Here is a 15,145-nt window from a genome sequence, read left to right on the forward strand (position 1 = left end):
TTTTCTTTGACCAATCAAAATTATAAATAGCACTATATTTAATTGTATATCTAACTCAACTGTGAATAGATTTTGCCATTTTATGTCGTTAGTTAGATCCATGCATATCTATACAAACACACAAAAATGTAGAAATGGTACAGCTATGCAAAGGTTTGCTTTCTAGCTCTTAGAGGCTAATGGACAAATCTAAATGTTTGTCACCCCTCGTTTTACTATTTTACAAAACAGAACCACCAGTAAAATATTGTATCATCGCTGACTTTTAAAAGTCGCCTGAATGAAAACCTTAGTACAGTATGCCGAGGCATAATTTAGAATTGAGATCCACGACACTGACATAAAACGAATCGAATCAATAAAATAAAATAAAAGCCCTGATTTTAAAAGGAGTTGTGTAGTGTGTTTGACATGCACTATTGTATAGAATCATATCTTATATAATACAAACTTTGAATAAAACTTTTAAATTTGCTTAAATTTCAATTTTCTTATTTTTAACACTACTTATTTTGTAATGACCGGATCAACACCTTCCAAAATCTAACTAAAGCTTATAGAAAGTTAGGGTTTTTAGTCACGTATATATATAGTGATTAGTGACCAATGAGCAAACGAAATGTGAGGTCCTCAATACTTGTTACTTAGTCGACTTTGATCACTAACTTAAATCCACATAAAAACATTGATATTTAGAGGAGATTCAAGTTGACAAAGAGGAGTTTCGTTCTTTTTCCTTAGCTTTAGTCCTCCGCGTTCAGAATGGTAAAGCAGATAACCTGGCACGACGTGTTCGCTCGGTTACGCATCAAGTTAGCTATGTAAATAATATTTGATCCCATTGGCTCACTTGAGCTAATCTAATCTCTTGTTATTAAAGAAAAAAAACATCGATATCATGTTTAGGAAAACAAATCAAAAAAAAAATTATACATATTTTATGATCTTTTGATCGCGACAAATATGAATGATCAGTAATACCATCATGATTTCTTTGTTCATTTATTACATCATTATTAGGTCTTCAGTACTACAAATGATGGATTTATTATGGCACTTGAAAATACATCAAACGGTTCTACAAACCACTTAACAACGGATAATTTTATTTGCACCACGTTCACAATGACAATCGATATAGGTAAGTTGGCCTCCATTGATTTGCATAAATCACATATTTTTTACAACATAATCGCATATCTGACATATACAAAAAAATATTACGTACAGAAAACATTTGATTAATTCACCACTAGGTCAAAAGAGCATCAACTTCATACTATGAATTTAGATACGTATTATGACAACAAGATGAATATAAACAAAAGTATTAGGAACCCACAACATTCCTTAAGTTGAAATAATGGCATAAGAAAAATATGGACAAAATATTAACGTCAAGACTAGCTAGGCAGTAGACTCGTCAGCTGTCATATGACACTACTACACATTATTGTACTGCCTGTCAATTTTTGTTTACATCTTTTGTTCAGCAAGCATCTCATTCTCATTCAGTCCTTCTCTTCTTTTTCATTTCCTTTCCCCATTAAACCAATTCAACTCGACGGTAAAATTGATGGATCGATTTATATTATACAACCTCCGTTAATTTTTTGGGTAGTGTAAATAAATATTTGTGGCTAAACTTCGAGATATATAGAAACTAATTCAACAAGTCCGGAGACATATCATGTCAAAAATCTTATGTTTTTATGATGAGATGAACAAAATCTATCTTCTTCTCATACAGATATAATCATTTGGTTACGTACTTTTACAACTTTACAAGTAGATTTGTGTTAACATCAGTGTATAGTTGTATTAGTACATATATGCAACTACGACAACGAACATGTGAAAAAATGACGACGTTTGCGATATGTTGGTAAATAGTAAAAACTCTTTGCTTTGTTTTCTTAAAAAATCTTTGGAATGGACAGACAATAAAGAAGAGAAGTGGTGGGGGAACCTTAACTTCACCACGTGACACACCAACGATCAACGCTAAATTGAATTTTCAATTTTGGAGTGGGGACGTTTGGTTGTACACCCATTTATTTTTTTGGTCACCTTTCAATTTGCAAAAACACACTTTTACAAAATCCATAGAGAGAAGAGATCAATGCAACCACTTTTTCCAAACCCATTGTCCTATAACAACAGGCTATAACTCTAAAATAGAGTAATTGATATAAAATCACCTTCAACATGGCTTCAAAATATGTTTGGCCAAAATATCTTACAAAGATTCGATCGAACAACTGAATTTAACTGATAAGGCTATTTTCAGACTTCAGCATGGTTGGTTCCCTTGGTGTCACCTCACGAGATGTAAGTGGTAACTCAATAAGGATAATTAATACTACTATATATGATATTTGTAGCTAACAAAGCCGATCTTATATAGGTCGAGGTCTATATAAAATTGACTAGGGTTTGTAAAAATGATTACAAAAAATACCTTCTCTTGGTTAAAAAGTAAAATGTTTAACTTAACATTGTTATGATCCTTAATTTTAATTCAAGATTAGGGATCTAAAGATTAGTATCCGCAATTATATCCTAGTGATTCATCATCATCTTCTTTAGTCAGTTTACTCTAGGTTTTTTCACTAGAGAAGCTTCAATGGGCCATAAAGGGGAAGTAAGTAAAATGGCCTTCAACTTATGAGCCCATATCGACCAAGATGACAGCAGGACACTAAACGTAATGTAATAAAAGTTAGATGGGTTTAAATGTTACCACGGAATATATTGTGGCCAATTTGTAAACAAACTAAAAGTTAATAATTTACTTTAAAAGCCCCCAGAGATAATCTTCTTTTCAGTTAACACCAATCTGGTGCTGGATAAGCCTCTGCTCCACTCTCGCTTCCCTTTCCCTCATCCAAAAAAAACCTCTCCATATTTCAATGGCGACAGCATCAGCTCTCTCTTCACTCACTTCTCTCTCCCTCCACAGCGGAACCTCATCTCTCATCTCTTCCTCAACAACAAAACCCATCGTCTCCTTCTCCTCCTCATTCCTCAACCGCCGCGGCGTCTCATCATCTCTCACTCTCGTCAAAGCCTCCAACGAGCAAAACGAAACTTTCTTCTTCGAGGATCAGACACCTGAGATAACAGCTAATGTCGTATTCGACCCACCAATTGCTCCCGAAGGCTTCGTCGATCCTCCTTACTTCGACGAAGGAAGCGACGAGACTGAGGAAGAGATCGCGACGGCGTTCGAAGAGCTCTACGGTCCTGCGTATAGTGGTGAGAGCATGCTTGGTAAGGACATTTATGTGATGGATTCAAAGTTTAAGAAGAGTTCAGGTATTGGTGGGAAGCCCAAAAAGGATAAGATAAGAGATGGGTTTGAAGAGAGAGTTGTTCAGGTTAGGAGAGTTACTAAGGTTGTTAAAGGTGGGAAGCAGTTGAAGTTTAGAGCTATTGTTGTTGTTGGTGATAAACAAGGCAATGTTGGTGTTGGTTGTGCTAAGGCTAAAGAAGTTGTTGCTGCTGTTCAGAAATCTGCTATTGATGCTAGGAGGAACATTGTTCAAGTTCCTATGACCAAGTACTCCACTTTCCCCCACAGGTAACCAAAAAAGTTTTGAATTTTGATGTTTGTTGATGTGTTGGAAGATTTTGTTTTGGTTGAGAAAAGAGTCTTACTTTGGTGATGGACTTTGATTTTGGGGGTTTTAGTTCTTGTTAGCATTGTGCAGCCATGGCTGTGTTGGATTTTAGGATTGGTGTTATAGGACATGTTACTCAAAATCTTAAATTTGGGCCATAATGGTTAGAAGAATCGGTTTTGGTCACACTCAATTGGCAATGAACTAAGATTTGGGATTTAGTCTTCTTAGCATTGTGCAGCCATGGTTGTGTTGGATGTGAATTTTTACTTGGTTTAAACATTGGTGGTGTGATGGTCTATTGAAACTGATGTTTGCGTTGTGCACAAACGTTTAGAAGAATTGGTTGGTTGATAGGCCATGGAGCTAAAGCTTTGGGAGAAACTGGGGAGGGTTTATGTTTCTGAATGTTTTGGGTGTGTTTTAGAGGGTTTGTTTGGTTTTTGTTTTATAGATCAGAGGGTGATTATGGAGCAGCCAAGGTGATGCTTAGACCAGCTTCACCAGGTACTGGTGTGATTGCTGGAGGAGCGGTTAGGATTGTGCTAGAGATGGCAGGAGTTGAGAATGCATTGGGGAAACAGCTCGGAAGCAACAATGCTCTCAATAATGCAAGAGCTACTCTTGCAGCAGTGCAACAGATGAGACAGTTCCGCGATGTTGCTCAAGAGCGTGGAATCCCCATGGAAGAACTCTGGAAGTGAAAAACTCATCTTCTCTTAACATTTTCACCCTCTTTTGTTTTCTTTCCAATGCCAAAAAAGAGATTCTTGTAACACCAAAGAGGTGTCCTGTAATTCATGAGAAAATATGTTTATTTTGAAATAGCAATCCTTTCTTCTTCCACAAAAGTTCACAAGGACTGGATCTATCACAGAGTGCTGTAGCTTTGGTTAATATGATTATTCATTTCAAAAAGGATCCCAAAGATTTCTCTGCTCTTGGAAAATATTTATAAATGCATGATGTGTATTTGCGGCAAAAACATGTAAAACAACGTGGTCCAGAACATTGGGATGTGGAGGTGTGTTCTTGTCAGGCAAAGTGGTGCAGCGAAGTCACCATCAACGCAATCTATCTCGACATTGTAACACACATTCTTAAAACCACCGTAGAGCCGCTGACACGCAGTTCAATAGAATAGGTCAAAAACATGTTCATCATTTAGAATAGTGTTTGGGATGAGAAGGATTAAGGGTGACTTGGCGCATTCCTTGTGGAGATAGAACTTGCACTGAGGAAAATAGTGGCCTTTTATGTTATTCTTAGTTGCAGAGCAACCATATCAATCAAACGAAACACTGAAAGAGTGTAAGAGATGATGGTGGATACTGAATATGCAATTTATGTGGTTTAGAAGCTACATGACTTGGGTTATAGATCTGCCTATATGTTAGCCATGCCAATTTGAAAATGGATAAGTTTGGCCAGAAACTGCTAGCGTTTGATTAGCTTTAACTTACAATTATATATCCATATCCATATCCATAATTGAGGCTTTTTATGAGTCAGTCATAATAATAACATTGTAAAGGGCAAATACTAGATGTTAGCTAACTTGTGGTGGAGCCTGCTAAAATGTAATTACTCTTTCAATTCCAAACTATAACATAGAAAAACAATAAGGTTTCATATTCATAACATTCAAAGTCTTGAAACACTACTTGAGATAAAGAGTGTTTTCTGCTGAAAAAGAAAGCTTAAAGCATCGTCTGGCTGGCTGATCAAAGTAAAAGGGTTTTTTACCTTTCTAGCGTTCAAGCGAAGTGGCGTTAATCTTTCACTCATCAGGTGGGAATTCTTCATCAGAGGCTTCGTTTTCCAGCATAGAGCCGAGAGTTTTCCTCAATATGCTGAAAGTTTTGTCGTCCTACACCCAGAGAATTGGCGTTTCAGTCATACAACAAGATCAAAGACTAATGTAAATGTAAAGATTTTATTTACCCGTTTCTTTTTCTTCAGCGACTCTTCCAGTTGAGCAAGCTTTTCCTTGCAGAACTTCTCCTGTTCCGTTATCATTGTCTTCTCCTTCTTCCCTATTTGTTATTTACATGTGGAAGTGAGTAAGTGTTGCCGTCTTATAACAGTGGTCTCATTATAAGGGATTGGTTGGCTTACTTAGTTGCTCATATCGCATGTAAAGCCTCTCCTTGTCTTCTTCGAACTTTGACACAGTGTCTGTAAAGCAGAAACACATTATCATCCCTTTCGTTAGTATCCTACTTAGCTAATTAACAATTTTGACAACCACTATTACCAAAACAGTGGACAAAACCAGTAAGGCAATAGAAATAATACCTTTCAAACCCTGGAGATGGTCAGCTTTGTCTTTCAGGAATTTCTTATGAAGCTCCTCAAACTTGGCAGCTTCATCCTTCAAGATATTCTCACACTGAAAATATGAATCAGAGGTCAGCTCATTGTACCTTTCTAAAGTAACAATCAAGTTAAATATCATCTTCGGATCTTTGTTCAGACCTCCTTTGAACTCTTTGAAAGTGCTTTGGTAAAGTTTTGTCTGCAGTTTGTAAATCAAGGAGCGAATATATCAGAATTTGTATCTCATCTTCTAAACCAACATTCACAAAAACATGGAGGAGCAGATATTAGTCCTCAGCAACATATAGCCTACCTTTCTTTCTCAAGTTTTGACTTCAGCTCTTCAATCTTTGACTTAACCTCATTGGACACACTGCCAGAAAGATACACAAGGATTAAAGCAAGATTCAGCTACCAAACTAACAACACTTAAAAGAGCATTAAACAGAGATTCATCTTGTTGTGGAGAACTCGATACCAAAATATTAATAGAAATCAACCAAGTGCTTCAGAGATTAGCAACAAACGACTGAACATGTAAACGTTCTGTATCTGTGAAATTAAACGAGCTTCATTTCTATCAATCAAATATTTGCTTTCTAGTTAAAGGGATACAACAGCATACCGTAACTACTTGCACAACAGATCAATCAGTATCAAATGCTAAAAGCCGAACACCTTAGCTTTATCTGGCTATAACTAGTTGATAAATTTGGTCTGCGATACAAGATCCAGACTAAAAACGAGCTTCATATCTTATCAATCAAACATTTGCTTTCTATTTCAAGCGATACAAGAGCATACCACAGTCATTTGCACAACAGATCAACCAATCTCAAAATGCTTGAGCATATGATCGAACACCTTAGCTTCATCTGGCTACATCTAGTTGATAAAACTAGGTTTGCGATACAAGTTCTAAAAACGTAGAATCAAACGATCGTAACATTCTCCAACAACGATTATGATGCATACGATCCATCGCCATAAATTTCTCGATGATCGCATAGCAAAAAATTGAAATCTAAGGTTACGGTGATATCAGAGCTCTGTTTCAACTAAACATTCAATAACCTAATACGAGAGAAGCATGTAACGAAGAGATTATATCACCTGGAGATGCTTTCTTCCTTCTTCTTCCGGCCATCCTCGTCCGCCTTCTCTCTGATTTTCTGCAACGCCGACATGAGTCCTTTGAGATCGCTGCGTATGATCAACACAGAAAACACAATCGCGAGTCACAATTTAGCAAGAACGAGAAAAAACGAAGAAGAAGACGAAGCGAAAAACACAAAAACTCAAAACGGACCTAGACTCATCGGAAAACACAATCGCGAGTCACAATTTAGCAAAAACGAGAAGAAACGAAGAAGAAGAAGACGAAGCGAAAAAACACACAAAAAAAAACGGACCTAGAATCATCGGGATCGGAATCGTCGTGGAGTTTTGCCTTGGCAGTTGGCTTCTTCTTGAGCGATTGCGGCGGCTCTGGCTGAGCTCTCTTATTAGTAGTGGCTCTTCTGGTAGACGACATCGTAGACGAAAGAACTGAGAAAGTGAGATAGACGATGAAACGAAATCAAAATCGCTGAAGCTTTATCTGCTCTCTCTCTCTCTCTCTCTCTCTAGTTCTGAATTCGAATTTGAAATTTGAAATTCTGTTTCGTTTGTTATAGCGCTTGCTTCCGTGCCTGATCTCAGTGTATTAATTAATATAGCCACACTATGTACTGTGGATGGCGTCGTAGCTGATCACGTACTCTCTCTTAATTTCAGATTTTTTAGCTGCTTTTATTTTATTTTATTCAAAACAAATTCTGATGGCTAATTAAAATTTTTTTTATATGATGACATAATTACTTTTATTAAACAATAAATTATTTACATGCATTGAGCAATGAGCATCGTCTAATTATGTGTATAAATCACTGTTACTTATATATATATTTTTGTTGACCACACTGTTACTTCTATTAAAATCGTTTTTTAAACACTAGTGATTTTGACCACCGCAGTAGAATAGTAGAAGTGTAGAACAACAGTACAACCGGGTATTACAACAGATTACAAAATACGTAGTGTATGAGACTTGATACGTCATCGGCCTCATGCCTAAGTCAGTAGACTACCAAAACATACCTTCAACTCAAACCCAAATATATATATATATATTTTTTTCTTTTCTCAAACCCAAATATGTATAATATGGGATTTAGTTCAAGGAGCTTGAAGTCAGTAGACTACCAAAACACACTTAAAATATTTTAGGAATGATAAGTATCTGACCAAAATAGAGTTTTATTTTAACTAAGTATAGATACATATTGTAAGAAATCAAAGTATAAGTTATATTTTTTGTCTAATACATGGGATTTTTGTTGTAATTAGCAAGTGTGCAAAATTCAGTATTTCGAGAACTATAAACTGTATATAACCGGCCATTAGAAGGTTTGAACCGTAGAGACAACTTAGGCATTAGATGGACCTGCCTAGGCGACAAGGCCACACGCTAAATTAAACCATATATATGTAACAATTTAGAACATTTGTATCGCATTGGTATTTAGAAAATTATTATTATCATATGCGGATTGCATGTCATGTCGATCTCATGCAGTGTAATCTTGAGATTGAAGTATAGAGAGACTTAATTTTCACTCCTTATTAAGTAATGGTGTAGCTAGTTCAGCGAATATCTCTCTCGTCTCTCGAAGCTTAGTGATGGCCATACGTATATTGTTATAAAAAAATAACAAAAATTTGTAAATGCAAAGTTCGCGAACGGACCTTAAAAATGTAAATACTACAAATACAATGAAACTCTTTAGCTTTGTTGTTCGCAACAAGGAGTACTAGCTAATGGATTGCATGTTGTACTGGAAAACCACAAATAAATAGAAGTAAGTGTGGGATATTAATTGAACTTTAAATGTGTAATGTGTTGAAGCCGCGCCAGGCGCATCTTGTTGCGATGCACATGTTATGAACCACAAAACATGGAACGTGAGTGAAAACTCATGCATTAATACCATATTCCAGATATCTGCATTGAAAGTATCACTTATTTAGTCAATCAAGATTATTTAACTTTCATGCATAACGTAATCGTACATAAAAGTTTAGATATTTTAGTTCAACAAAAACTTGTAAAAGAAAAAAAATGTAAAACTACTATATACATTCTTTTTTACTCTTTTTTTTTAACATCCATATATACATTCTTTCTATGATTTTTGTTAAAATTTGTAAAACTCTCATATATAAAGATCACAAACAAGAAATCATTACACATCAGTTAGGTGATTATAAAGTAACATCTATGATTTTTTTCTTTTCCTATTAAAAGAAACTTCAGTTAGGTTTTGTAGGGCCTGGGTTATGGAACTCGACAACCCTCACAGTTCCAAAATCCAATCTGAGCTATAAAACTCATTGCATAAGCATCCTATAAGTGATTCACCCAAACGTGAGTTTACGCAAAACATCATTCCAAATGTTTACTCCGAACGCTACGAAAAAAAACCCGGGAAGTGACTGTAATAAGGGTTTAATTACAAATTAATCTCGAGTTCTTCTTGCTTACAGTATAAAAACCTGTTAGCAGATCTAATTCAAAATCCTTATAACGAGACATCGGAAACTTCTCGACTACCTCGCCAGACGTGCACATGTGCTGTATTATCTATATGACTATATGACTATATGAATTATACTAATAACATATTATACGTTACTGACTGATGAAATAATTTTTTAATTCTTAAAAAAAAAAATGTATAGCCTGAAATCTCCTATAAATACACCCAAATCACATCAACCAAAAGTCACACACACTAACAAAAACAAAAAGAGTAAAGATGGGAATCACTGGTCAGAGTGTTTCTCTAACTCTCTTAGCACTTTTGTGCTTCACTTCCTCTGTTTTCACCTTAGGAGTGAATCAACCTGGTTTAGCTCCCGATCACCTTACCCTACCACCATCCCCCCCACCCGTCAAAGCTCCGATCAAAGTACCAACACTTCCACCGGCCAAAGCTCCGATCAAACTACCAACACTTCCACCGGCCAAAGCTCCGATCAAACTACCAACTCTTCCACCGGCCAAAGCTCCGATCAAACTACCAACTCTTCCACCGGCCAAAGCTCCCATTAAGCTACCAACTCTTCCACCAGCCAAAGCTCCGATTAAGCTACCAACCCTCCCACCGACCAAAGCTCCGATCAAGCCTCCGGTTCTCCCACCTCTTTCCCCTCCTAAGTTCAACAGGACTCTAGTGGCCGTGCGGGGTTTGGTCTACTGCAAACCATGCAAGTACGCTGGTGTCAACACCCTCATAGGCGCCAAACCCGTTAAAGGTATTAATTAATTAATTATATACACGTACGTACACTTCACTATACTTTATTATATACGTTTAGGCATGTATATCAGTATATGCATATATAATCTCATTTACGGATGTTCAAAACTTTTTGTGTTAACTGTTAACTAAATATTACCAATCGAGATTAGCCCAGCCAGTCAGAGGAGTTGTGTCAGTCATGCCCTTCAAGAAAACAAATATTTATAACATAAATTTACCATTAAAAAAATTAACAAAAATAATGAAATAGAGAAAATGTGTTTGTGACTATTAATAGGTTTTTTTGGTTTACACAATCTACTGCATCGAACCTTGTTTTTTCCCTATATTCCACATATTATCAAGTCTAGCTCACTCGTAAAAAGATAACTTGTTCAAGTACATGCCCCCAAATTTAATCAAAGCAATAAATTACCATTGCAATTCTAAACAAAGATATAAACTACTGTACTAATTTATTGGTTGCATTGTTATTTTTAACATAGCAAATTTCTACAAATATTAATTCTTTTCTTATTTTTGTTTGTGTTATTTGGGGATATAGATGCTGTGGTGAGACTTGTGTGCAAGAACAAGAAGAGCTCAATATCCGAGACAAAGACGGACAAGAACGGATACTTCATGTTCTTGGCCCCTAAGACGGTGACCAGCTATGGTATCAAAGGTTGCCGAGCTTTACTCGTGAAGTCGCCGGACGCCAAATGCAGCAAAGTGTCGACGCTCCACGGTGGAGACAAGGGGGCCTACCTTAAGCCGGTCTTAAAACCAGGAAATTCCACAACCATCATTAACAAGCTCACGTACGGTATTTACAATGTCGGTCCATTCGCATTCGACCCTGCCTGCCCCAAATGAGATGTTTTTAATAATAATAGCTAGTGAAACTTTGATTACGTTGCTCAAACACAATTTAGTGATTGTGTTACATGATTGGATTTGGGTTTCTTTGTATGGGCTTTTTATGTTAGTGTCTTTCTCATTTGCTTCTTTAATAAACTAAAGTGGCGTTTACATGTTAACTCTTTTGTTTTTAAATCCTTTTTAAGAGGTTAAAAATTTGAGTGTGTCTTCCTGACCCCAAAAAGTAAAGAACAAGAGTTCGAATATCTTTGTGGATATGTTAACGGCAAAATAATATACTAGACGGATGAACACAAATTGTTGATATATCAAGGATAGTATAGATCACTTTGAATCGTTTGAAGTCTTTAATAACTAAGTTGAAGGCCTACCCCAAATTGATGACTGAGGAAAAAACATCATAGATAATTTCGGACGCCCAACACATTAAAACTATAGTAGATCCGTACTAGAGCACGGATTGAAATTCATTTTATTTATATTGTATTTTTTATATAAAATATAATTTATGTGATTGTTTTTAAAAGTTTTTTGTATAAAACATTATGCAATAAAATAAAAAGATACATATTTTGTAAGTTTTATATTGTCAATGATTTTAGATAAGTACATGTGCTATAACACTGGTTAAATTTTATTTTATACAAATTTTTGTATATTTTCTATTTTAAAATAAAATTTTAATATGTTGTATTAGTTTATGTATGCAAAGTTATTTTAACAATGTATATTCTACATCATGACTTGAATATCATTATAAGATATAATTTTGTAAATTTAGTTTTTTAAAAGCGAGTTATTATACTATGAGTAATTTAATATATTGTTATACTTTTTGTTTTAATATACTTGGTTTCTTAAATTTTTTATATATTATAGTGTTATATTATTGACATTGCTATAACAAATCAATTTGGAGTGTTTATAGTTTCTAACTTTTATATCAAGTTTCAATATTTTAAATATATTATTTAAAGTTTATTATATTATATAAAATTATAAAATTCAACAAAATAAGTATGAAATTGAAAATAAAATTTCAAATTTTGACCCGTTACTCAGTAAAATTTTTAATTCAACAGATATTATTTTTAAAGAATAATATTACTAAAACTTAAATATTTTATAGATTGAACCATTTATATTTGTTTTTAAAAATTCAACTTATGGTATATCCGGAAATAAAATTATTTTTTAATTATATGATAATTTATTTGTTTCACAAAATAGACTCATATATAAAAATGAGAGGTGAAATATAATGATAATTAATAAATTAATATGTTAAGTTAGATATCAAAAGATTTTTATTTGATGAATAATTTAATAAAGAAAATTAATATGGTAAGTTAGATGATATCAAATGATTCCTTAGAATATTCTCTTTAAGATTTTTTGAAACAAAGTGCTTTAGTAGTAAAATTTTCCAAAAATAAATTAAGGTTATACCATTATTTAATTTGTAACCAATTAATCTTTAACCTATTTGTAACCAACTTATTAAAATTATAAGTTTACAAAACAATGTTGTGTACTTTCGTATTATTATATATGAGATAATTACTTTTAAATTTCTTTTCCATTCTTCCTTAAGTTGATAGATTTTGACAAGTGTTGAGCACCTAGTACAATGATTGTCTTTCTTAATCTTCTTATAATTAAAAGAGAAGTACAAATAAAAAAATGTCCAAAATGTCTAGCCTATTTACTAAAATTGCCACTGAATTAAGCATTAAGGAAAGCCTTAATTGAAATTCGCCAGGGTAATTTGATCTAAATAAAAATAATAAAATATAATCGCAGATCCAATTAAGGGTCCGCACGTTTTTACTAAACCCGACCCAGTTGTATCGGATCTCAGTTTATTGGACTCTGTTTTATGCTTCAATCGTTTGTTGGTCCTTTAATTATTTATTGGACTTTGTTTTTAATCCGTATTGGGCTCCTGCGAAACATAACAATCAATTCACCTAAAAATTAGAGATTGTAATTTTCCTAATATCACGTAATTTGCGAATTAAATGCCATAAAGTTAGCTACTTACATACCAAAAAACTACTTCTTAAAACGTCACTAATATTGCATAATAGTTTTTAAAACAGCATAAATATAAATAGCAAAATCATAACTAATAACCATATTTACTCAAAAATCATCCCTAAATAAAAGCATCTTTCACGATTATTACCAAAAAAACTTCAACTATTAGCAATCATAACTGTATTCTTATGATCAAATCTTCAAAATATTCGATAAATAATTGCCATCCAAGATTTACACCAAACAAGCCATTTGATACTCTAGGTTTAGCTAATATATTATAAATAGACTAATATTATACCTCATTACTCAACCAAACACCATCTTCATTCCTTCAAGATCAATGGCGCAAGCAGTTACTTTTCTCAATGATGTCAAGCCGTACAAGACGTCTTGGCGAGTGCAAGTTCCTGAGTCTTGCACACCTGGAAAACATACACAACACAACCAGGTTTGGTGAGACTTTTGACGTGATCCTCGCTGATAAACAAGTAAGTTACAGTCTAATTTATCCAACAACAAACGTATGATTTGATATTGTAACTAACCTCGCTAATAACTTCATACTTTCGTAGGGAACAAAGATATATAATTCTATCAAGAAGGATTGTATTATTCGTTTTCAAAGGCATATGGATCCAGGAGAATGGAGAAGCGTTCAAAACTTTGGACTGGCAGGAGAATGGAGAAGCGTTCAAAACTTTGGACTGGCATCAATGTAGACCAGTTGCTCATGTTAACAAAATGGGTTTCTTGACTCAAACCATTGTAACAAAGATCGATCCTCTGTCTGATGACCCCCACCTAAATATTACTACTTTCAAAGATGTTTTGACTGCGGTTCTTACATAATGCAAACATGTTAATCGGTAAAGAATCTTCTTATACATCTTATTTGCTTTTTTTAATAATCGTTTATTAACTTATTCAAAACTCTACCGTGTAGACATTGTGGGACAAGTTGTCAATGTTAGTGAGATAGAAACAATCGACGTCAATAATACGCCAAGATTGACTTCCAACTACGAGATGAATTGTAAGTTAAATACCACTATTCAAAACTCATGTAAGTTATTATTTTATCATTTAGTTTTAAAGACATCTTATCATTCATAAAGGAATGAAAGGCTACCCGTTACCATGTACTTTGTGGGGCTCCTTTGCGGAGCAGAATGATGCATGTGAAAATGCTGCTGGTGAAATGGTAGATATTTTTAGTCGCTAAAATCAAGACCTACAAAGGACTCTCTTCCAGATATACGGAGCATAGCCAACTCTTTTAATACATCGCTGGTTGTCATCTATTAAGCCAAAGTTTATAGATGGCAGTAAAAGACAAATAGATCGCGAGTTTCCACAGCGACGGTTGGAGGTTAAAGACATCGAATTAGCCATTGGTGGAGTGAAGGAGTGAAATTGAAAGGAAAATGAATTTCAGCGAAATTAGAATTCTAAAAGAATGTAATCTTAATGGGCTGCATATTAAATTAAATGGTTATATATGTGGGTCTATATCGCTTCCTATATCATACTAGAACAGATTTGGTAATGATTTGAATACAAAAATTAAACTTTACCTGTAACATCAATGGCAGATGAACATTATTATTTTAGAAACTTAGCTTTTTTTATTAAAAAAATTGGGGATGTAATGAAAATTAAAAAACATTTTGTTGGGATATATTATTATTACCCCTCTTTCAAGAACAAATGTTGCATAGGATTGTTAATTATTATTCACTTTTAAGCTTTTTAGTATAACCAAAGCTTGCGGGTGGATGTGAATACGGGTCTAAAATAATCAATATGGAAAATAGATTTAGAACTATGGGTTTTATAAAGCATAAAATTTTTTAAAAAAATTCCGCTGTTTTTAGAATATATTTATTGATTACTTTAAATATATATTTCACAAGACATACTGGAAAACCAATATTA

At 34.2% G+C, this 15,145-nt stretch overlaps 3 protein-coding genes across 3 annotated transcripts; 2 read left to right on the forward strand and 1 right to left on the reverse strand.

Annotated features, from left to right (window-relative positions):
* Window positions 1-2,772: 2,772 nt before the first annotated feature.
* LOC104786178 (small ribosomal subunit protein uS5c) lies at window positions 2,773-4,474 on the forward strand. The gene is made up of 2 exons (XM_087513365.1): window positions 2,773-3,583; window positions 4,078-4,474. Exons 1-2 carry the CDS (start codon window positions 2,913-2,915, stop codon window positions 4,325-4,327), a joined length of 921 nt encoding a protein of 306 aa, XP_087369491.1. The 5' UTR covers window positions 2,773-2,912; the 3' UTR covers window positions 4,328-4,474.
* Window positions 4,475-5,197: 723 nt separating this feature from the next.
* Window positions 5,198-7,680, reverse strand: LOC104786179 (uncharacterized). The gene is made up of 8 exons (XM_010511529.3): window positions 7,355-7,680; window positions 7,056-7,145; window positions 6,256-6,315; window positions 6,102-6,141; window positions 5,922-6,015; window positions 5,742-5,801; window positions 5,568-5,659; window positions 5,198-5,493 (listed from the first exon to the last, which is right to left on the reverse strand). Exons 1-8 carry the CDS (start codon window positions 7,474-7,476, stop codon window positions 5,404-5,406), a joined length of 648 nt encoding a protein of 215 aa, XP_010509831.1. The 5' UTR covers window positions 7,477-7,680; the 3' UTR covers window positions 5,198-5,403.
* A 2,082-nt stretch (window positions 7,681-9,762) lies between these two features.
* Window positions 9,763-11,325, forward strand: LOC104786180 (non-classical arabinogalactan protein 30). Its single transcript, XM_010511530.3, has 2 exons — window positions 9,763-10,298; window positions 10,851-11,325. The coding sequence occupies exons 1-2, from the start codon at window positions 9,800-9,802 to the stop codon at window positions 11,159-11,161; spliced, it is 810 nt and encodes a 269-aa protein (XP_010509832.2). The 5' UTR covers window positions 9,763-9,799; the 3' UTR covers window positions 11,162-11,325.
* Window positions 11,326-15,145: the final 3,820 nt, after the last annotated feature.

Source organism: Camelina sativa, chromosome 5 (assembly GCF_030686135.1).
Source record: "Camelina sativa cultivar CO46 ecotype springtype chromosome 5, ASM3068613v1".
Lineage (NCBI taxonomy): Eukaryota > Viridiplantae > Streptophyta > Magnoliopsida > Brassicales > Brassicaceae > Camelina > Camelina sativa.